Here is a 23288-nt window from a genome sequence, read left to right as displayed (position 1 = left end):
GGTAGAAGTACACACGCCGGAGCTTTTCTTCGTTGTCCCAGTGGTTAAGGGCGGCCACACGGTCGTATGTTTCTAACCAGGACTCCGGGTCTTCGAACGATGACCCATGGAAAATTGGTGGTTCCCTGGGTTGATGCATGACCATCGTGGGCAGGGATGTGGCGGTTGTCATTGTCGCTGCAGTCACGGTCATGACCTTGGTCTTCCGCGCCTTGTCTTGTAGAAGCCCGTACTCCGGTGGTAGCCCTTGCTGTCGGCGGCTTGTTCGTTGCTCCTGGTTGGCGTCGGTGTCTTCTCCGCGACGTGGGCTGGGTTCACGGCTTGACGGGGGCGTGCGGTACATGAACGAAGCAGCACCTCCACCAGATGTCACGGGGTCGTGACGTGGCCGAAGACAGGAGACTTTGTGTTGGGATTTTACTGTTTATTTGGGCGAACCTGTGCCCGGTAAACGAAAAGTCCAATTACAGCAGCAGTCTCGCACAGATAGCAGTCTCGGACTGATAGCGGCGAACGGAGCGTCGGCCTTAGATCAACAACTGACAAGCGGGGAAGCGCGTCGGCATTTATACTCCCGCCGTCGAATGTTCTAGCGCTACCGCTGGCGGCGGCGTACGTTCCAGAACAATCTGTACCATTCGCACAGTGGGCGTGATCTTATCGAAATGATCTACTACAGTCCGGAACCCTCTCGAAAACTGCAGGCGCGGTTTGCGCTGAGAATCGTGTGGTGTTTTGGGATGATAACGAAAGCTTGGGAAATGGAACGTGGCAATATGACAAGCTATTGCAACTCGTATCAATTAGAGAGACTCCAGTTTCGGTGGGGCTACACAGCTCTACGAGTATGAATACAGTGCGTTTTCTAATTTTTCATCATTACCTTCTTGAGCTGCCCGCAGGGGCGTCTGCGCGAGCAAGCGTTTAGTGTGTGGCGTCACCATGGACCCAAGCCAACAGGGTGGTTTAGACCCCCTCCCAGGATTAGCCATGCGTGGCATAGCCGTGTTCGTGAAAAGGGGGATCCAGAAGTTTGAGCCAACGCTGGGTGCTTTTACTTTAAGGCCCCCCGGCCGAGGCAACGCACCCTTTTGACCCCGGTTTCTCATAGACGGCACCCCTGGGCTGACACAATCAGCAGAAACTGGCAGTCGCCTTTTCTAATTTCTTTGTCTGTCCCTTTATTTTACTCTTTCCTGATTTCTAATTTTTTCATTTAGTTCCAGTTATTCTGTAAGCAAGGGTTAACCTAGTGTGAGTATACAAACTCGGATAGTAATGGATAGATATGTGCTAATAGCGGCGATTGGTGGCTGGCGTCTCCAAGTGTTTGTTATTTAGCGTTACAGCGTCCCCTTCTTGGGCTCGGTGGTGGGTGGCCACCATAGCCGCCAAACTATAAAGTCTGCATATTGAAAACTCTTTTTCTACGCTTTCTGATCGTCACCTGAAAAGGTCGTGCACCAATTACAGGTTATATCTTGCACAGCCCAAGTAGACGTTACCTAAGTACCACTTTCATTACAGTCAGAATGAACAGAAAACCGTCTAATCCAATTCACTATTAAATATCTCGAAAACTCTCACAGATAGAATTGACCCAAGCTACAAAGTAACAGCGATGGGGAGTAGCGATCTCCTTCTAGAAGTTAGTGAACAGCATCTAGTACGACAAGCTCTCAAAACTCGTAGCATTTGGTAACCTCCAAGTATCAGTGGCCTGCATAAGTCAATGAGCACAGTGGGTGGTGTCATATCTGATGATGCCCTCCTCGAGCCATTTGAAGGTGAATTGCTCGAAGGTTGTCAGGAACAGAATTTAGTGAATTTACTAATAACAATAAGGCAATACGATCAAGAGATCCCAACAAAGCACACCGTAAGTACCTTCGGAACAAGCAACCTCCTGGACGTCATTGAAACCGGTTACTGTAAGCTTCGTGTCAGACACTATGTACCAAATCTTCGCTGATATTTTAAGTGCTGGTGCTTGAGACACCGATCCCAAACGTGCAGGACGCGCGCTAGGTGCGCGAAGTGAGCATCTTGTGAACAGACATCCGACAGCCACCGTTCAGAAGCCTGTTGCGTTAATTGTGAAGGGGACCATCCCACCTATTCATGATCATGCTCCGCATAGAAAACAAAGAAACTAATAATAGAACAAAAGGTAAAATTCAACCTGTCATTCCAAGAGGCACGGCAACATTTTTTTTCAGAAACCAAGCAGTTTTCTGCGCAAACCGACGTGGCGCGCCTTGGCGTCTTGCTAGGTTTTTCGGCGCCCGCGAGATTCATACCAAGTGCGGCCACGGTTGCTCCAGCAGTGCCTCCGGCGGGAGCAGCCGGTACTGCTCCGCATCCTGCTCAAAGGGGTCAGCAGAGTTCCGAGTCTGGCGGACCCCGAACCACTGCAAGTGCCGCAGGTGCAAAAGCGCCATGAATGTGCCTGCCAAGCAGCTACCAACCGCCACACCAGAAAAGGCGATGGATACAAGCCACACACTCCTTCAGTATCTCAGTCACTGAAATAAAGTGCAGCTCTTTTGAGCGCAACGAAGAAATTTGAGCGCAACACAAAAAGGTTGCAGGGCCACCGAAAGGTCCTGTACCCCAAGGCAGCATTTTTTGTACACACACAACAAAACCACAATGTAGTTCAGACGCAAATACTACAGTGGAACGTCAAAGAGAAGCTTCGAAGATATCCATGAACTTTTACACGAACATACACCAAAAGTGCTGTGTGTACAAGAACTACGTTTGAAACCAAAACACATGAACTTCCTACGCCATTATGTTATTTATTGAAAGGACCAAAATAATACAGTCGCGCCATTCGGTGGTGTTGTTATCCTAGTAATTCTAGGAATGGGCTGTGCCGAATCACTGCTTCAGACGCCTCTTGAGGCAATGGTCATGCGGGCCGTTATCTTAAACAAACTGGTCACATTTGCTCCATTTACATACCTCCGCATCGCCAACTCAATAGGGAAGAACTCCAGTCATTCAAGGATCAACTTGCTGAACCGTACCGTCTGCTTGGAGTCTTAAATGAATATAGCAGTCCTTGTGGTAACTCCCACTGCGATGCACGAGGTCGTCTGATTAAACAGTTCTTTTTCTCTTCTGGCGCGTGTTTCCAGAACGAGAAAGATCCAACGTATTATAGCCTCGCTAACAATTCCTTCTCGTCAATGGACCTGAGCATTGGTTATCTATCACTTCCAAGCCTACTCCACTGGAAAGTCATCAATAATTCCTACGGATAGTTTTGAGTACACCACTATTAAATGAATGTCATTCACTGGTTTTCACATGGCTCATGGGAAACGTCGATTGGGACCAGATTTATGAGATTAATAGTTTAAGTTGTACTGATATAGTATTTCTAGCACAGATGCAACAGCACAGTACTTTACAGCTTTCCTGACTGATGGTGCAACTAAGTGCATCCCACAAACAATTAGGCTACACGAAAAACAACGCGTCCTCCGGTGGAAGAGGGATGATCGAAATGCACGCAAACAGCAAAACAAAGCATTGAAGCTGCATTGAGACACACGAACCGCTGATAATCATATCAATTTTAAAACCATCAAGCCTCAAGGCAGCAGGACGGGTCGACAAGCCAGGAGGAACAGTTGGCGAAAGTTTTAATCTGGAGTCAGCTCACATACACACGTGCCAAGAGTCTAAAGCATGTAGGGTAGCAGGACAAGAAGCGTATACACTTCCTTTAGTAAACACCCGCGGCAACTGTTTGGAAGACCAAGCGAACTCTCTCGGTGGGAACTTCAAACAGGTCTCAAGCTCAACCTAACGCAGAATTCCAACAGGTTTCAACGTCGGAATGCTACATTGCAGTATTTCAACAATACAAAGCAAGTGTAAAAAAATAAACACAAATCCAGAATCACTGAGGCGTACAATGAAACTTGTACAATGAAACTAAGCCCGCTGAAACCCAAAAAACCCTCCTTTCCTTGTACAAAGCCATTTTGTTTTTTGCTGAGAGCCCTTCTGTCTGGAAACAAGCCATCATTATTGCGATGTTTAAACAGGGCAAGTACCCATTTCATTTCATTTCATTTCATTTATTTTACCCTCAATCGCACATAGCTTTACAGAGGGGAGTGGGGTACAGAAAAAAAAACTATAACCAAGAGCAAACATAGTAACATCAAAATAATAAAAAATACAAAACATGAAAATTCGATGTTAGGCAGTACAATGAATGTATGTGTAAGTATCATCAGAATGGGGCAAACAGAGTACAAAAATATATATGTACAATATACACTTCACGTGTAATCACGTAAGTAATTCTGTACTGTAGATGAGAATAAGTCGTGACTTGAATTGGAAACCATGTCTGAGGGAAGGTGGTTCCAGTCGTTGGATGTGCGTAGGACGAAGGAATGATGAAAAGTGTTAGTGCGGCAGCTAATGACGTGTACCTTATGTTGATGATCTAAACGAGCTGAGTAATAGGCAGGAGTGGTAATGAACTGAGCTTTCAAAAGTGTATGATTGAATATCTTGTGAAAAAGTATGAGACGAGATGCTTTGCGACGTGATTAAAGTGACTGTAGTGAAAGGCTCTGTTTCATTGACGTAATACTTCTAGTGCGATAGTAGTTAGATAGAATGAAGCGTGCTGCGTTATTCTGTACCATTTCAAGCGAGTGAGTCAAGTTCAGTTGAAAAGGATCCCAAATGGAGCATGCATATTCAAGTTTTGGACGAACTAGTGTTTTATACATGGTTAGTCTCACGGCTTGAGGGGCACGTCTAAAGTTGCGTCGTAGGCATCCTAGCATACGGTTGCTATTGTTAATAACATAGGTAATATGATTTTTGCAGTTCAAGTCAGGTGTTATATGAATCCCCAAGTATTTATACGCAGTTACAGACTCTAGATCAACGTCATTTAAGATGTAGTTAACAGGGGGTCCGGTAGTTCGTGAGATACGTAAAACTTTAGATTTGTTAGTGTTGAGGTCCATGTGCCAAGTTCTACACCAGCTGGCAATATTATTATTGTCACTTTGCAAAGAACTAGCGTCAGAGTTAGATGAGATTTCTCGGTGAACAACGCAGTCATCGGCGAAAAGGTGAATCGACGAAGTTACAACATCGGGTAAATCGTTAATATAAATTAGGAATAGTAAAGGGCCCAACACAGAACCCTGGGGCACACCAGAAGTAACGGGAGAAGAGGGTGAGCTGTAGTTGTTAGCAACAACGAATTGTGAGCGATTAATTAAGAAAAACTCGATCCAAGCAAGAATGCCGCCATCAATATTAAGGGTCCTAAGCTTATATAGTAGTAGGTGATGATTAATCTTGTCAAAAGCCTTCGAAAAGTCTAAAAAAATGCAGTCGACCAGTGAACTCCGATCTAGAATGATATGTAACGAATGGGTAAAACAAAGCAAGTGTGTTTCACATGAGAATGACTTCCTAAATCCATGCGGTGACGTGCTAAAGAACGATTTTGATTCTAGAAAGTTGACCAAGTAAGAGAAAATTATGTGCTCCAAAAGTTTGCATGGTATAGAAGTAAGTGAAATAGGTCGGTAATTAGTAACAGAATGCTTGTTTCCTGATTTGTGTAGCGGAACCACCTTTGCCTCTTTCCAAACGCGTGGCACCACACCTTCATTCAAAGACTGTTGGAATATTTTACACAGGAACATAGATGAGGCAGGCTTAGTTTCTTTAAGGATTCTTGCGTTTATGTTGTCAACACCACAAGGAGAGGATATTCTGAGCGATTCAATTAGTTTTATAATTCCATGGGCCTCAGTCACTATAACAGACGTTGATGGATAGTTGTGCGCTGGTAAAGAGACGGTAGCAGAAGTGGACGACCCTGAAAAGTTCCGGACAAAATTTTTGTTCAGGCGTGCTGCACACATCTCGGAAGGTACGGGAAGGCCGTCCGAGTCAACAAGTACGATTTCACTGTCGTTGGTATTTTTAATAGTTTTCCAAAACTTTCTAGGGTTGCTTACAAGCATTGATGGCAGAGTGTTAGATAGAAAGTTAGCCTTAGCATCCGAAACAGCTGACGAGTAAACTCGCGCAGCACTCTCGTAGGAGCGCCAGCGTTTCTCCGTACTCTGGAGTTTCGCAGCACGAAACAAGCGTTTCTTTTTGTTAGAAAGTCGCTTTAGGTATGTATTGTACCAGGGTGAGCAAGAGCTCACAGGTATAGACTTTAAGGGAATAAAGGCACGAGTAAGTTCGTAGATTTTGTTAGGAAACAGATCCCAGTTTTCCTGCACGGTTCTATTATTAAAGTCATGTAAATAAGTGTCGTAAAATAGAGAGAGTTTGTTGTTGATTGCCTCAAAGTTTGCAGCATTGTAGTTATAGATAACCTTGCGTTTCTTAGTAGCAGTTGGCATGCTGTTGCGTATGTAAAAATGTAGCAGACAGTGATCGCTGAGACCAGGAAGTGAGTTTAGTGCATGAATGTTGTCGGGCATTGTTGTAAGAATCAAGTCAAGAATGTGCGATGAAGAATTGGTGACGCGAGTTGGGTTATTCACCATCTGCGTAAAATTAAACAGGTTGCAAGTATCGAGAAAACATTGGCCATTTGAAGAAAATGGTACGACTTCTGGTAACGATGACGCTCACATTATGGTAGGATAGTTGAAGTCATCGAGAATAGTTATCGAAGAAGATGGGTACCGCATTGTAATTTCATTAATGTTATCGTGAAACTCCTGAACAAAGCTGATGTCTGTATCTGGAGGGCGGTAACAGACGCCAAGAACAAGCGTTTTATTATTCACAACCAACCCGCACCATATCACTTCCAATGTAGACGTCACGTTTATAAGAAAGGACTTGAAACGCTTCGAAATGGCAAGCAAAGTACCACCACCTTGTCTTCCATCTCTATCGCGGCGGTAAATGTTCAACGATTTGGAAGTAGTAAAAATTTTGTTATCGCAAACATGAGCATTCTACCAAGTCTCGGTCACGGCAATCACGTCGGCTTCACAAGAATTGATAAAAGCGTCAAAAGCGTCCCGCTTTCCCATTATACTACGGATGTTCGTGTAGAGCACCGAAATAGGACGTGATACGATACTGCCACTTCGCCTTGCTGATTGTTATGAGGAGGCATTAGATATCCGCGCACGGGACAAAAGTGCGGCATCAGGCAATAAACGTGCGTGAAGGTCATGGCTGTGATCGGAAGTTGAGTGCGCCTCATTTTCGATGCGGGATTTGCTGCCATTACTGCGAGAATGCGCAGTAGTCTCGCGAACAATGCCCGCGGAAGCATCATAACAATAGTTTCTGTGGTTAACAACGAGCTTGTCGTAACGAAGCTGAAAAGCGGGTCGGCCAGGCAATGATTTTGCATAATTGTGCAGCATCTTGCGCGCTGTTCTTGTAGCCTGACAGTAGTCCTCCGATACAGAGACCTTATGACTTCTTAACTTCGATCGACGTGCCAGCACAAGTTCTTTTGCTTTAAGGCTTGCAAATTTTACTATCACTGGTCGAGTTTTCTCGCGTATATATGGACCACCTAAACGATGGGCCTTTTCTACTGCATTCGGGTCGAACTCGGCGACTAGGCTACTAGAGAGCAAGTTTGTAAGTGCCTCTTCAGTAGCTTGCCAGGTCTCATTTTTATCGGGCATACCGAAAAACACTAAGTTGCACCTTCGGGCTCTGTCCTCGAGGTCGTTTAGACGGGACACCAATGCGTCATTTGTTTGAGTGATGCTGCCAATAGCTTCATTCGCGACCTGCAATTCCTTCTCAATGTCCGCAACCGAGTTAGTCCGCAGTTCAACCGTCGAAAGCCGCCTTTCAATCTCACATAATTTGCTCGCCACAAGTTGCTGGTTGGCTTTCACCTCGTCGATCGCCTTTGCCAAATTGGACTGCTCAACGGCAGATGAATCACAGCGGGCGCTTATCTTAGAAAGCATTGCCATAACTTCTTTATGACGCGCATCAGAAGAAGCTGTGTTGTTCTCGACATCATCTAGTGGCCCAGGGGTCTTTTTTGGAGGCCCTGGGTTTGCTTCAACGTCACCGCAACACAAGAGTAGCGAGCAAAGGGCGTTAGTACACTCTCGCGATAAGACGTATAACACCTGTGGGCGTGGAAGCAGCAGTAAACAATGGTTACTTGTCTTCTTAGCATATAATGAATCGATTTCACCAACCTGTATAACGTGAAAGCGAAGCCCGTAAGCCATTGCCACAGTTGTGCTGCCTCCACGCCCACTAAACCACTGACGTTCGCTGTTGCCGCTTTTGTTGCTTGATAAGAACGATGTCTCTGACGATGACGATGTCCCGAATGGCCTGGAAAGCTCAGGTGTGTCAGCGCAGGCACTCGGATCCGTAGATAAGCCGCAGTCTTCTGGAAACTGCAGCTGTTTGGCAGGGGTGTCAACCGGCCTTCTGGAGTGAACCACGAGCGGCAGCCAGACCAAGACGACCTGTATAACGTGAAAGCGAAGCTCGTAAGCCATTGCCACAGTTGTACTGCCTCCACGTCCACTGAACCACTGACGTTCGCTGTTGCCGCTTTTGTTGCTTGATAAGAACGATGTCTCTGACGATGTCCCGAATGGCCTGGAAAGCTCAGGTGTGTCAGCGCAGGCACTCGGATCCGTAGATAAGCCGCAGTCTTCTGGAAACTGCAGCTGTTTGGCAGGGGTGTCAACCGGCCTTCTGGAGTGAACCACGAGCGGCAGCCAGACCAAGACGACCTGTATAACGTGAAAGCGAAGCTCGTAAGCCATTGCCACAGTTGTGCTGCCTCCACGCCCACTAAACCCATCCTCATTGTCAAGCTACAGACCGATGGACGTAACCAGCTGTCATCGCAAGGTTTTCGTAAAGACGGTAAACAGCCGACTGATGCACTGCCTTGAGACTAATAGACGATTAGACCCATACATGGCGCTTCAGCACACAGAGACCTTTCACACTTAGGTATACGGGGCGAAACGTCGCGCGTAGTCTAAAGCTACTTGAGTTATCGGACATCTCATGTTCGATTGGGCACTGTTTTGCGGCAAACATTTGTCTAAGAAACAGGAGTGCCGCAAGGCGGCGTATTGAGTCGCGCACTTTTCATCGTCAAAGTGAATTTCTGGCGCCTGTTTTTACAATGCATTATGTTTTACTGCACAAATGTTGATGATGTACAGGTCGGTTTTAAATTGTGCAACCTCTCAATGTGTGAACGTCCGGTTCAATTATGTTTGAATAAGGTCTCGCAATGAGCCGAAGAGATAGCTTTAAACTGAACGCACAAATGAGCACCTGTGCCTCGTTCTGCGAAAAAGGTGACTCCATTCCGATCCCAACATTGACCTGCAAGCCAGCGTCTGACTGTAAATCTGAGCATAAGCATACTGGCCTAATATTAGACACAAAACTAACCTTCATACCGCACATCGAGTATTAAACAAACAGGTGCTTAAGAATCGCGACTAGTTTGAACGTGTTGCTACGCACTACGTGGTGTTGTGACAGTAATTGTCGGATGAATTCATAGAAAAGCCTCATACGCACGCGCCTCGATTACGGTGCTAGAGTCTGTCAGTCTGCGACACTTTGAGCCTTAAAGATGCTCGACCTTGTCCACCATCTAGGCATTTGCCTTTCCATGGGTGCTTTTTGAACTAGTCCTGTAGAAAACCTGTACGTGGAATTAAATGAATGGTCACTCCATCTGCAGAGATGCTGTATGTTCTTTACATACTATCTCAAGATCAACGCGCAAGGTCAACATGCGATGTGGAACATCGCACTCACTCCACCATTAATGATTTGTTAAATTCTGCCTTTTCTTCGACGGAACCTCAGGGCATGCTGGCAGCACCGATAGGACAGGCAAACACAAATAAAATATATGCAATCAAACCGAATCTTGGAAATTAGTCAAAAGTATCCAGATCACGCTACAGAAAAGTAACACATACCAGGATACTAATGGGACACACATACTCTAAATATTGATACCTTTTGTCTGACGGTAACCTACCCATCTGTGAGAGATGTGGAGATCCGCTTACGGTTCTTCGAATCCTCGTCGTGTTCTGATGTGGATGCTCTAAAAAATAGAACGTAGCCACTATACAGCCGCGTAACACTACGATATCTCGCTTCCCTTGCAGGCCACGAAAATCACAGCCCATTGAAACCCTTTTACCCAATTTCATGGCGCTTTTTGGCCAAGCATGGTCACTGCGCCAATAAAGCCCACATATCATTATGAACGAGCAAAAACGCATTGGATTTGCCAAGTATCGTCTACGATTGACTGAATAACACATGACAAAGGTTGTTTTTAGTGAAGAATCTGCATTTGTGACCAGGTGGTGGAATCAGGGGTACAAAAGCTGCCGATAAGAGTAACTACAATATTTAAGTTCTGTTGCCATAAAATTTGCTGCTTGGCATTTTACCCCTATTACTTGCTTCCCCATGTGCACTCGAACCTTTATTGAAACACTAGGCATTGCATCAGATACATGGCGCTCTTTGTAAAGCCTACAAATTATTATGCCCATTCGCTACCATACTTTGAATTCATTTCATTACTTAGGACATTCGTATCGATTAGTATAAGACGTGGAGATGTATGAAGCCAGTGTACAACGCTATAGTGCGTGGCCTAAAACAATAGCATGTAAACAATACATGCGGAATAGAGAGTTAAACACGCTTCTTCAGGACGCCGGAAGGCCGTTTTAGGGGCTTTTCGGGCGACATCAACAGATAACACGTGGTCTGAAATGGGCCACATGTGAGCATGCACTGCCCCAATGATTCTTGCCTGTTTTGCATTTTTGGTACTCGCTTATGGGCGTGGCTACTAGTTTATTGGCCGTCAGAAGAGGTGTTTGTGGAGCAACTATGCAGAACAAAAATAAAAAGAAGCGACGAAAAATTGGGGGATCCTTAAGCTTCGCCTTTAAGAGTTAAACGCGATAGCAAGCTCCAGCCCCTGGTGCGCCTTCAACCACTAATTGTATACTTAATATTATGTTTTGCTATACACACACACACGCACACGCACAGTAGATCGTACCAGCCCGCGCACGCGAATGGTACATACATGTTTTTGATCTAGAGCAAGAGTTACATGGCCTCCAAGATAGACGGTGCGCGCTCGCCATCTCGGAGGCCATAAAGAGTCTCACAATGCCTCACAGATAGCAGCACATTATCTAGCGTTTGCTGTTTCCTTGATCAAGGCCTCTGAAAAGGAATGATATATTTTCTGCTATATCGACATAGTTGTACATTTTTAGAGCTGTTGAAAAGATCCTGTGTGTTTTTAGCGGCGATGGCTGCACTATCTGGGCCTTTTTCAATGGAGTTTGATGTTTCCCTAATGCGCCTACAAATCACTGAACGGGCTCGTTTTCATTGTGACACCTGTCAACAAAACGCGTTAAAGGGGCCCTGAAACACTTTTTCAAGTAACCATGGAAGGACTTCACTAGAAGAGCTTATTGCCTCACGAATTCAACGCCGCAAAATATTAAGAATCCATCCAGTGCGAGTGGAGTTACAAAGGTTTGTCGGATGGTGCAATTGCACTATCTCTTCTCTCGTCCCGATGAAAGCACTGGAAGCTAAGCAATTAGGGGTGGCAGTGGCAAAGAAACTACCGCGCCTCGTGACCTTGAGCACTTTTTGTCTTCGAATGCGTGGCTGTTGCAGTGTGATCACGTTCGCACGCGTGAACAAGTAGTGGCCTCCCACGGCGATCTGTAACTAGCTTTTTCGCTCACAGACACAGAGACGATTTTTCGCTCACAACCAATGGAACCGACGCCGACGCCGGGATTTCTGCTACACGAGCTTTCCAACACTATCGCGTTAAAATCGCGCGCTATATGTGTGATGGGTTTCCGGAATCATAATCTTGCAGCATTGTTTGCGCTGCTTCAGTCACTGGGCCAGCCGTTTCCCCACTTTTGTTTGTTTACTTTCTTTGGCCTTGCACGACCGATAGCGGTTCTGTAGACCAAATACAGCTGCAGCCGCGGCGCCAAGCAACGAGAGAATGTGCAAGACAGGCGCGTTACGGGGCTGCTCCCTTCGAAACGTGGCGTATCTCAAACCACGAGTTATCTCAAGACTTCGCGCTTGCTGTGGCGAGCGTGATACTCCGGCGTTTGATAGGCAAGCGTGTTTTCTGCGTCCTTGCAACCCGCAGCTACTGTGGTCCTTGCAATAAGAATTGAATAATAATAAAAAGTAACATTGATTCAATACTCAAAATTATTATTTTAATCGTGATGGTAATAATATAACTATTATAATATAATTTGTGTATTATTATTGTTAATAATAATAATATTATTATTATTAAAAATGTTATTACACTTATCAGCCCAACCGTGGGCAAGGCTTCACAGCGAGGTTGTATAAGGAAATGAAGGTTTAATTAGCGTTGTCGTTGCAAGGGTCGACATTTAAACGAAGTACTGATTAGGTAAATACTATCGGTGAAGCACGCTTTCAGTACACCAACTTGAGAGAACCATGTCGAGAAGTATAAGCGAAGTGTACTTGCATGCAATGCGGTAACACCCGTGCAATATTAGAAGTTCTACGGAATATGTTGCTACAAAAGAAACAGTAGCAGTTACACAACCGATTTACGTGCACTATGGCGTCCTCCATAATGTGACAATACGTGATAATATTCTCATTAAAAAACTCAGGAAATAGAGCAATATACCGCATTACTGTGCGTACCAAAAAATACTTTATCCAGTTTGTGCTCATCAGACAAAGACAAATGATAACAATCTTTTTCATAAGATCATCAATTCAAACCAATTTTTCCTAAGTATAGGCTGAAGGCCTTGCAGTCAGCTGTTTCTCTACAGTGAGTAATTCAGCTGTGGCACTCGTGAAAACCCAAAACTGCTTTATCACACATCGCATTTTCAGTCAAGAAGTTCTCGAGAAACTTCAATCATCTGGGGATTCTTTAACGTGCACCTAAGTGCATGGGGCTCCCGAATCTTCGCTTTTATTGAAATGCGGCCGCCACGTCTGGGATTTGATTCCTTCAACTTCGGGTCCACCGCCTTCACCTGTATACCACGGTCGCGGAAGCACACGTAGCAAACAGTGTAGCTCATGGCGTATTTGCATAGAATATGATTTCAAAACATTATGGTGTGTACATTTCCATAGCCTAACCTGCTGTTAATAACCTCGGGAACGTGCCAAAACTATGGAGCATGTACAAATGACTAAAGTTGTGATCGTTTTGATTACCACGTTGTATTACTAAATATCCACAACACAGTCGCATGCTATAAATAATTCAAATTAGAACTGGCGCTCACGTGTATTTGTCGGAGCAGATTTTTTTCCTTCAGAGATGTACAGGCAGAATCAAACGGTTCTGGAGCACCGAGCCGACATCATTAGCTGCCGTTGCATGTAAAAAGAAGTATGCGCTTAGCGATGCTGTTATTATACCTAACACACACACACACACACACATATATATATATATATATATATATATATATATATATATATATAAGGGAAAGAGGTGTATACCTAAGGGCTCGTTTTTTCATGTTTTGACACAATAATAACGAGATCTAACAGACAATAATGCCAAGGAATGTATAGGGGAAGTTATTAGAACAAATGTAATGTAAATAAGGAGAGAGAAAAGTGGGTGAAAAAATAACCAGCCGTGAGCAGGAATCGAACCTACAACCTTGGAAAAACGTGTTCGATGCTATAACCACTGAGCTATCACAGCGGCCTTCCCCCGACACACTTTTTGGGGTTTATATGTGAATTTAAATTTGGGAGTGTCAGTCAGCTCCACCTGTAGCCAAGCGGCCAGTGTGAAACACCATTTTATGAGCCTGTGTGGCGTCACGTAGCACGTGAACTTATTACGAGCAGGCAGCTGGCAATAGACCCTCGTATACAACCTAATGACAGAAAGTCTGCCAGTACGAGACCTTCGTTAATGATTAAGGGAAAGAGATGTATACCTAAGGGCTCGTTTTTGCGTGTTTTGACAAATATCAATGAGATCTAACAGACAATAATGCCAAAGAATATATAGGGGAAGTTATTAGAACAAATGGAATGTAAATATTAAGAAAAAAAAGTGGGTGAAAAAATAACCAGCCGTGAGAAGAAATCAAACCTACGACCTTCGAATAATGCGTTCGATGCTACATATATATATATATAAATATATATATATATATATATATATATATATATATATATATATATATATATATATATATATATATATATATATATATATATATATATATGGCGTGCAAGGCGCTTTTGCTATATAGTTCAAGCGTAACTGTAAAGTTGTAGCTAACATGAAGTAGCAGCTGCGGACAGCTCCCCAATCAACCATGTTGAGTATCCAAGTGCTCTAAGTGGTTATTTGGGCGAGTTCGCAATTCGTGATGGTTTGAAATAAGAGCCCGATACAAAGGCAGGTCCGTGTCTTTCCTGTCGCTGTCTAAGCATTGCGCTCGTATTTCAAATCCACTGCTCTAGGCGAGTGTCATTCCGTCGTTACATGTTTGAGGAAACTCAGTTACTGAAGCTAATGAGGCGATGCTCGTGCTTTAATCGTTTCAATGCAAGTTGAGTGCTGAGAACACTATTAGGTACGAAGGTGTTTGATTGATTGATTTGTGGGGTTTAACGTCCCAAAACCACAATTTGATTATGAGAGACGCCGTAGTGGAGGGCTCCGGAAATTTCGACCACCTGGGGTTCTTTAACGTGCACCCAAATCTGAGTACACGGGCCTACAACATTTCCGCCTCCATCGGAAATGCAGCCGCCGCAGCCGGGAATCGAACCCGCGACCTGCGGGTCAGCAGCCGAGTAGCTTAGCCACTAGACCGCCGCGGCGGGGTATATACAAAGGTGTGGCTCGTTTTGTAATCCTTGTCAAAGTAGGGCGCGCACGAATGCACGAGGGCACTTCACGGCTTCTCACTGCGGCTTATCACTTGTGACTCCTGGCCACGGAGAATGTAAGTTTGATTGATATGTGGTGTTTAACGTCCCAAAACCACCAAATGATTATGAGAGACGCTGCAGAGCATGTACTTTTCATGACGCAATAGTTCTGGGGCGCTGCTTTTCAGAAAAGAAGAAATCACCCAAGAATTTAATACACCAGTGAAGTGTACATTAGCACTCCCTTAATCACCCTCTCTCCAGATGGAAATAACCTTTTGAAGGCAACCATATCGCCGCATAAGTAACTCATAGCACGTGTTGGTGGCACTGCTTCACACGGAGGTTGATATGCTTTTTTAACATTTCGTCCACGACTATTATATTACGTAATTCCCCCCCCCCCGCCCTTCTCTGTGTTCCTATGTTGTATCTTGCACCTAAGCCTGTTCATCCAGGAAATAAATTAAGCGCCGGCTTACGGGTTACCCAGTGTTCTCTCTATCTCTCTCTCTTTTTTTTCTCCTCAGTCTGCGTCATACTTTGCAGCGCCATAATTACGGACTTCTCTCGGTTCTGTTATGTTAATTACGTGCTGCTAAAAGGGGGCAGTTGATTAAAAACGTAACACCGACCGCCTTTCTGAACACCACTTTCCAAAGTCTTATACTACAAGTATTATATGAACTTACAGTAACATGTTGGCACGAGTGATGTCAACATCTTGTGGCGAAAAGAACCGCACCTTGTTCTGTCGAGCGGTGATTCCGGCGCTAATGGCGTTAAGCTGCGTTAGGACCATGTCAACCTGCGACAATCGTAAATTTTTGTTGTTATAAACGCATTTTACTTCTCTGAGAAGCTGATTAATTATTTGGACTAGTATTTGAAACAGCTTATATTATAATATTCCACTTTTTAGAAAAAGAAAGTAGGCCACACCGTGTTGCACACAGCGTACTACCTACTTGCATGTGCACCGTCTTTCACAAACTTCAGATTTTGAAGACGCCGATGAAAAAGTTGCGAGTGAAATTAGCGGCGTCTGCACATGAAAAAGTATCCACAGCATAACATTCGTCGTGTATTTCAAACAAGTATTTGCACTAAATATTATCTCAGTTTGGAGTCTCTGTTGGCGCAACAGGTACGAATGCTGCCAGCTCATCGTGAAGCTAAACATTGATTTTCGCTATTTTGTGCACGATTGAGTGGTTAACATATCACTTTTAAAATCTATTTATCGTTTTTTATGTTTTCTTCTCCTTGTGGTAAGCGTGAGATATAGTGCTACAGCAACAAGTGCCTGCGATAATTACAGATAACATAGGTTAAACCTCTCAATATTGTTTACTGTGGTAATCCTTGTGTGATAGCATGCGTGTTCAGCGCTCATGCCACGCTTGATGAAATCGCATTCGATCAGATGTCCTTGATAGTTCTTTATAGGAGTGTTCCAGTGGTCTTAGATACGCTGTCCATGGGTCGCATACGAATCGTGGTTTCGCAAAGAATAAAGATTTGTGACTTTTTTGAGTAGTAGTAGTACCTATAGACGCGGGTGTGGTCTTAAGCACAATTTTATTTTTGTTGGGTTTTAATTTTCGTGGAGTACCTAAGCCATTAGACCACCCCGCCGCGCTGGTCTAGTGGCTAAGGTACTCAGCTGCTGGCCCGCATCTCGCGGGATCAAATCCCGGCTGCGGCGGCTAAGATTTTGATGGAGGCGAAAATGCTGTAGGCCCGTGTGCTAAATTTGGGTGCACGTTAATGAACCCCAGGTCGTCGAAATTTTCGGAGTCCTCCCATACAGTGTTTTTCATAAACATATGGTGGTTTTGAGACGTTAAACCCCACATATCAATCTATATTAAACCCCACAGATCAATCACTATTTTTTTTATTCCGTAAGTTTGCCCTACGCAATCAATACGTATCGCACAAAACTCTGCTGCTTCGTTTTGTCTATGAAGTTTAGGAGGAACATGTGGTTTGCACCGTATACATCTACCGCTGCCCGTCGGGCGGCCTGGTGTGCTAGAGTCCCGCACTCCGCAGATGGCGTCAACAAGCCGCTCGAAGCCCAGGGCATGTTCATAAAATGTGGTTCAGGTTTTGATTAATATGTGGGGTTTAACGTCCCCAAACCACCATATGATTCTGAGAGACGCAATAGTAGAGGGCTCTGGAAATTTATACCCTTAAAGCGCACCCAAATCTGACACACAGGCCAACAACATTTCCACCTCCATCGGAAACGCAGCCGCCGCAGCCAGGATTCGATTCCGCGACCAGCGGGTCAGCAGCCGAGTAGCTTAGCCACTAGACCACCGCGGCGGGGCAAGGTGGTTCAGGTGTGCTTCGCGCACTGGTGCGGCGTGAAATGGACACCTTGAGGTTGTGTTCGTCTAGCCCAACGTCACGCTAATTGAAGGCGTCACAGCAGCATTCGCTCGAACATTTCGGAGCGATACCTCCTGTTGAAAAGTAATCCACTCGTGAGGTAAAGACCACGCGGAGGTATCAAAGCTCGCGTGGTGTGCTGATGCTTCCATAATTGGCGTCCAGATTTTAGTTACTGTGAAAATAAATATACACCTGTTTTTTTAAAACATTACATGAAATCCCCGTCAGAAAGTACTTATTCATTGTATATGGAAAATAATTTCTTTCAAATGGCACAATGACCCGGCGCTTGTGGGAATGAATTTCATGACTAAGGCTCGCCATGTGAGATGAGTTTGAGATGACTGTGGTATTGTCTCGTGTTTGTCACCGTGAAGAGCAGACTGATCAGCATTGTCAGCTAGTTCATTGCCTATTTCATTGCAATGAATAGGTAGCTACTGAAATGCCACGTGGTTTCTATTCTCGAATGAAGGATGGAGTAGATATCTAATCTTGAAGACCAGTGCCAAGTGCTCGTACATTCCTTGCCGCACGGCTGCACTCGGGTCACTCAAATTTGCCCGTCATTGAGGCTATTCGTAATTGACTAGAAAAAATATAGCGTAAAGAGAGGAAAGTTTTGCAGCCGTCGATGTCGCTGGAGGGGGAGGGGGGGTCTTGAAGCTGACGGTAGTAGCCTTTGCTCGCACAACCGCTGCTTTGAACGAACACTGGAGAGTGGCTGATACATCAGTAAAGCATGAATGTGACCAGCGTACCTCTGGTGCCAAAAAAACAAAAAAAAAAACAGAGATGACTGTTTCAGCACTAGCGATAAGAGCCGAGATTTTGTTCGTGATTCCCTGCGCGATGACGTGTATTGCAGGTGGAATCAATTACCAAGTAGTTATTGTGAATTTAGATGCTGGGCTGAAGCCTGAAGATTGATGGGCGAAGTATATAGTTTGCAATTTTAACACAATATGACGCCCGTGGTCTTTGTTAAGACAGTATTGAAAGGTAGTGCAATGAGTCCAGGAAAATACCCCATATGAGCACTTAACGGTTTCTTGGCCCTGTGGGCCTTTATAGATTCGTCTCATGCGATGAAAATAATTGTTTCAGTCGACACTCATTTTGGCCAGCCAGGGAAATTCCCAATGCCTGAGCTTGTAGAGCCTGTCAAGTGCGAATATATGTCTTGCAAGTGTTGAGCAGTAAGCTCACATTGCATATTCGCAATGCGCACGGCCTATAGGTTGCGCGACGTGCAATCCAAGATGGCTGTGAAAGAATGATCAACCCGCGATTTCGCATAAGAAAAGATAGGACGCACAGACGTACTCCTCACGCCGCTTTCACTGGATGAACTCTTTATTGTCGAATGAATGTATATCAAACGAAAGCACTTTCCCAATCGAGGGGAAATGCTGATTGTTTGCTACGTCACTTCTTGCCGCAGTGCAAAGGGTGGTGGTGTCAGCTGATCAACCGTGTATCAACGATGCTTTGCGTCGTCCTATGCGCGCTACGGAAAAATGCGTGAACTAGAATTCACGTATGAACTGAAGGGCACTCCGAGATCAGCAGTGCCGAGCCTGTGTGGCGGATTTGCCGAAGTAGTAGGCCACTAGTGAGTAGCACGCCGTCGCGGCTGCACAAGACCTAATGTTTATTTATTTATTTATTTATTATTTATTTATTTGTAAATACTGCCAATCCCAAAGGGATCATAGCAGGAGGGCATATACAATAGTTGAATACAACATAACACAAATTGTGATACAATGGAAACATCAACTAATTATAAAAAAAGTGCAACTCATGAGCGATTAGTGGCACAATAATATAAAGAAAGCAGGCTCGCATAATAAAACCGTAGGCAAGGGAAGAAAAAAAGGAAAAAAAGAGAAAAAAGAAAAAAGCATTGTGAGACTATCTTGTAAGCATTTTTACACAGTGGTGCTTTAGAGCGAGGCGACAAATGCATGCTGTGGGGTTTCTGGTATTTGAAAAGAAAAAAGTTAGAGAGACAATGCATGAAGAACTGTGACAGGTGTAGTTTCATACATCAATAAAAAAAAACTGTCTGACAGGGTTCAAGGTACGCTTTCAAGTGCAGTTAAGAACTGTGTTAGTGATGTGCTTTCTATGATATGTAAGGGAAGGTTATTCCATTCTCTTATGGCCAATGGAAAAAATGAGTTTTTGAAACAGTCGGTATAGAAGGTGTATTCAGTGAGCATCTGCGTATGGTTATGTCTGGTAGAGCGGATTTGTAATCTTGTTATGAAGTTCGTGGCATCAATAGTTACTTTGTTATGAACTATTAAGTACATGAATTTCAGTCTAGCTATTCTGGCTCGGCGCTGAAGAGTATCTATACCAGCAGTTTCCATTAACACCGTAGGAGATTCGTGTGGCCCATACTTATTAAAAATGAACTGTATTGCCTTTCTTTGTACACCTTCAAGTTTAGCGATGTCTTGCTTAGTAAAAGGAAACCATACTATGTTTCCGTACTCTAGTATGAGTCGGACAAAAGTATTATAAGCCAACAGTTTGACCTAGCGATGGTTTGCAAACATATTACGCCGTCGTCATTACTTGCGCTGTAAACATCATGTTGCTGCTTCTTCAACGGAACACAAGCATTTACCTTCTCATTAAGTAGCGCTTGTGTCACAGCCATGATCTTTGTCTAACAGCTGCGCAATTCCCTGTACGGGGTTGTTGCAGGTACCATCAGCGCGATCGAAACATGGATATCGACCCGCATATGCTTTTCGCAACGTCAACAAGCGAAAATTTCTCGAACAACAACGTCGTTCGGATGGCACCGGTGAAGTGCAGGAGAAGTTAGCGTGGGGTATAGTCGTAACTGCATCTTTCATTGTTCTAACTATTTCGCTTCGCTGTCGAGCTCGGGCGTGTTGGCGGCATGCGGCGCTATGTAATATCCCCTGTAATTGCAATACATTCAATGCAGAAAAAAAGTATGGTTTTATTTTGAGCTCACTGAAGAATATTCTACAATAAATGCAATCAAAGTGGCTTACGAGCGTGAAAAAAGATTAACGGACGACGGGACGTGAACTGAAACTCTTTGCTTGTGAGCTAGCAGCAGATCGTTCATCGTCGCTGTCACTATCAGCGCGTCGACAATCACGCACGTCGAGTGAGATATATTCAACGTCAAGATGGTTTCTTTGAACATCCCTGCTGAAGACAATCAGTAGAATTCTTTCCGTCAAACGACTTCGATAGCACCAACAACGCTTCGTTCACCACGCACAACACTCACATGGCGTCACTCACCACGCTTATCTGAGAATGCGCTGGTGCGGACACTGCGGAGATCATTTCACTACAATACCCAGAAAAAAGGAATTGCTTGCGGTGTGCTGCCATCTATCAATAAACGTAAAAAACAAGCGGCGCAGTGTCGACCAAGGTTTGGAAATGCAAATCATGAGCCTGTGGTACTTTCCGCGAACTCTAAATGTTATGGGATTCATGCACTCCGAAAGCACTGACGAATGCTATACGCAGGTAGAACAAGGCGAGTTTTAACTGTAATGGTCAGACGATAGCATTTAACTATCCCAAATGGCTGCAGAAAATCTTGAGAAGGTGACATGTGTACTCTGCGGGCTATATTCGAAAGCACGAGATGCCACTCAATTTCACAAAAGCTTCGCGTCTCGCGAAAACAAATCAGCTTTATCGTGTCACGGGCGGTCCAATATATTCACTGATGCAGGACATATACAAAATGGTTTGTGTTCGTTACTTGCTAACGCGTTTACACTGCGGCTAGCACCGCCGAACAAGGGCGCATTGAAGCGTGTGCCTACTGATCATCCTTGAAAGGACGCTCCTGAATTCTGATAGGTGGCATGACTATTGTTTATGAACATTGCGAATAAAATAGCCGAGAAGCAGTGTACTGGGGTGCTATGAAGAATGAGCCGAGCTTGTCGGGCCGACGAGTTTTCTTCTAGCTCGCTCTGCAGTGGCCATGACAGGCAGACAGTGCGCAACGCGTGATAGCAGCGTTAGTAAAAATGGCTATAGGGACGCGCGTCACGTCGGAAACGCAAGTGAGACAATCGCAGTGGTTATAAAAAAGAAGCACTTCGTGCGAATACGTCAGCCCCGCCACTCAGTTAACATTCTAACAGTGCAGCAACGCAAACAGGATTGTCGCGCTATTTTTTTGACAACTCAACGCGGGCCTGCCACAGGCATGCTCGTGGGCATTTGTCCTCTTTGGAAAGGTTAATTCATTGAACCTGGAGCATAAAATTTCCCACTCTCAAAGGCAGGAAGGGTGTGCACGCAGCACTCTCGTGCTGTTCGTTTCACTTCTATCAAGTATTGCAGATAAATTTAAAAAAGAAATGGTCACCGTGGGCCCTCGTAACATGGCTGGAACGTGGCTGTCATTGAATACGTCGGGAGCACGGTAAAATTGAATGCAAGACATTGTAGCCGCGTGATATCACTTTTTTCTGCGTGCGTGTGTGCATAATCTGCGCATTAAAGCTGATAAATTAATCGTGCCACTCGACGTATGTAATGTCACTTTTCAAGAGCAAACGTGGTGGGCTATCCAAACTATCCCGCGGGAATCTGTCAATCAAAATGATTGTCACGTGAAGTAGGATACAAACTCGTTGATTCTTAGAAGGCTGCAGTTCAACTCGTAACTGTCACGATGCCGGTGTGACCGTCAAGGGTGTGATCCTGTGAACGCTAAACGGCAGCTTCTATGCATATAAAATAATTTAGTGAGCTTACATTACTTGTGCAAGACTGGAGCCATAGTGGAACTTGTTATAGCACAGCTTCTTGGAGCGTCTTAAGTTGGTCGTTCACTCATGTGCTTGGTCGGCTTCAAAGTGAAGACCGCATCACACTGCACTGATTTTTATTGCACTAATTTACTTAACGACCATTACACACTGAGCTGTTTTGTCTTCATTGATAAGTTTTCAATAAAAAAAGAATGTCGGGTGCAATTAGCAAGGCTACGATCAGTATGAAGCTATGAAACGTAATCCTGATTAGCACAATATTAATTGGCTTTATATTAGTGGGGGCTAGTTAGCAAACCATTACCTCGCATATTTATATATAACGTCGCGTAATTAGCATGATTTAGTTAGCTCTTCAGCTAGTATGAATAGTTGGCCTGTTCCTAGCTTTACATGGTTTCATTATCATAGTCTTCTAAAGATGTGGCGTAATTACCTCAGCCCAAAAACATAGCAAGAATTTTTTTTTGGGGGGAGGGGAGAGTTATCTCCTTGATTTCGGGAGAGGTACCTCCTTGAAATGGTCATTTCTCGCTCCCTATGTCACAGAAAAAAAACATTTCGGGCAGGAGGGGGGGGGGGGGAGGGGGGCCTGTATGCCATTCCCTGGCTACATACGACCCCTCCTTACCATGACTTGCCGTATTTAGCTTAATCATAGCATGTCCTGGCCTAACTAGCCAAGTAGACCGCCCAGCCGAATAGCCAATTATTCAGCCGCAACGTATTCGGGTACTGAGTACGATGACAACAAAGAAGACGCGCTCCGGTAAAGCAGCGCGCTAGAATGCACAGGCTGACCATGATGATAAACAGGTGGCCTCGGGTTTAGCTGTGGTCGTGTTGTTGTAAGACACTTGGCCCGTAGTAATCTCAGAGGCCACCATGCTGATTATTTTGAAACAGACTTGGTACAGGTATTAAAAACTTCAAAATATATCTAAACGCCAGTGCATCTAAAATACCATCACAAAAATTCTGACATTTTTATCGCACGGGCGCACTTCTACGCTCAGTGGAACGACACACAAGCGAAAGAATAGGCTTTTAGTTTAAAAAAACTGCCCAATGTGGCCAACCGTC

The 23288-nt window shown here is 44.5% G+C and overlaps 1 protein-coding gene across 8 annotated transcripts in view; it reads right to left on the bottom strand.

Annotated features, from left to right (window-relative positions):
• LOC119160840 (putative phospholipase B-like 2) overlaps positions 1-23288 on the bottom strand; it is a 181469-nt gene that overhangs the window by 68374 nt on the left and 89807 nt on the right. For all 8 annotated transcript variants that reach the window (XR_012887707.1, XM_075880671.1, XM_075880672.1 and 5 more), the window contains one exon: positions 15690-15805. Coding sequence is in view for 7 of the 8 variants with exons in the window: in XM_075880671.1 (XP_075736786.1) it covers positions 15690-15805 (116 nt within the window). In the remaining variant the exon portion in view is untranslated. The remainder of the gene's footprint in view (positions 1-15689; positions 15806-23288) is intronic.

Source organism: Rhipicephalus microplus, chromosome X (assembly GCF_043290135.1).
Source record: "Rhipicephalus microplus isolate Deutch F79 chromosome X, USDA_Rmic, whole genome shotgun sequence".
In the NCBI taxonomy this organism is placed as follows: domain Eukaryota; kingdom Metazoa; phylum Arthropoda; class Arachnida; order Ixodida; family Ixodidae; genus Rhipicephalus; species Rhipicephalus microplus.
The sequence above is the reverse complement of the archived record's forward strand: the minus strand, read 5'-3'. Positions and strand labels throughout refer to the sequence as shown.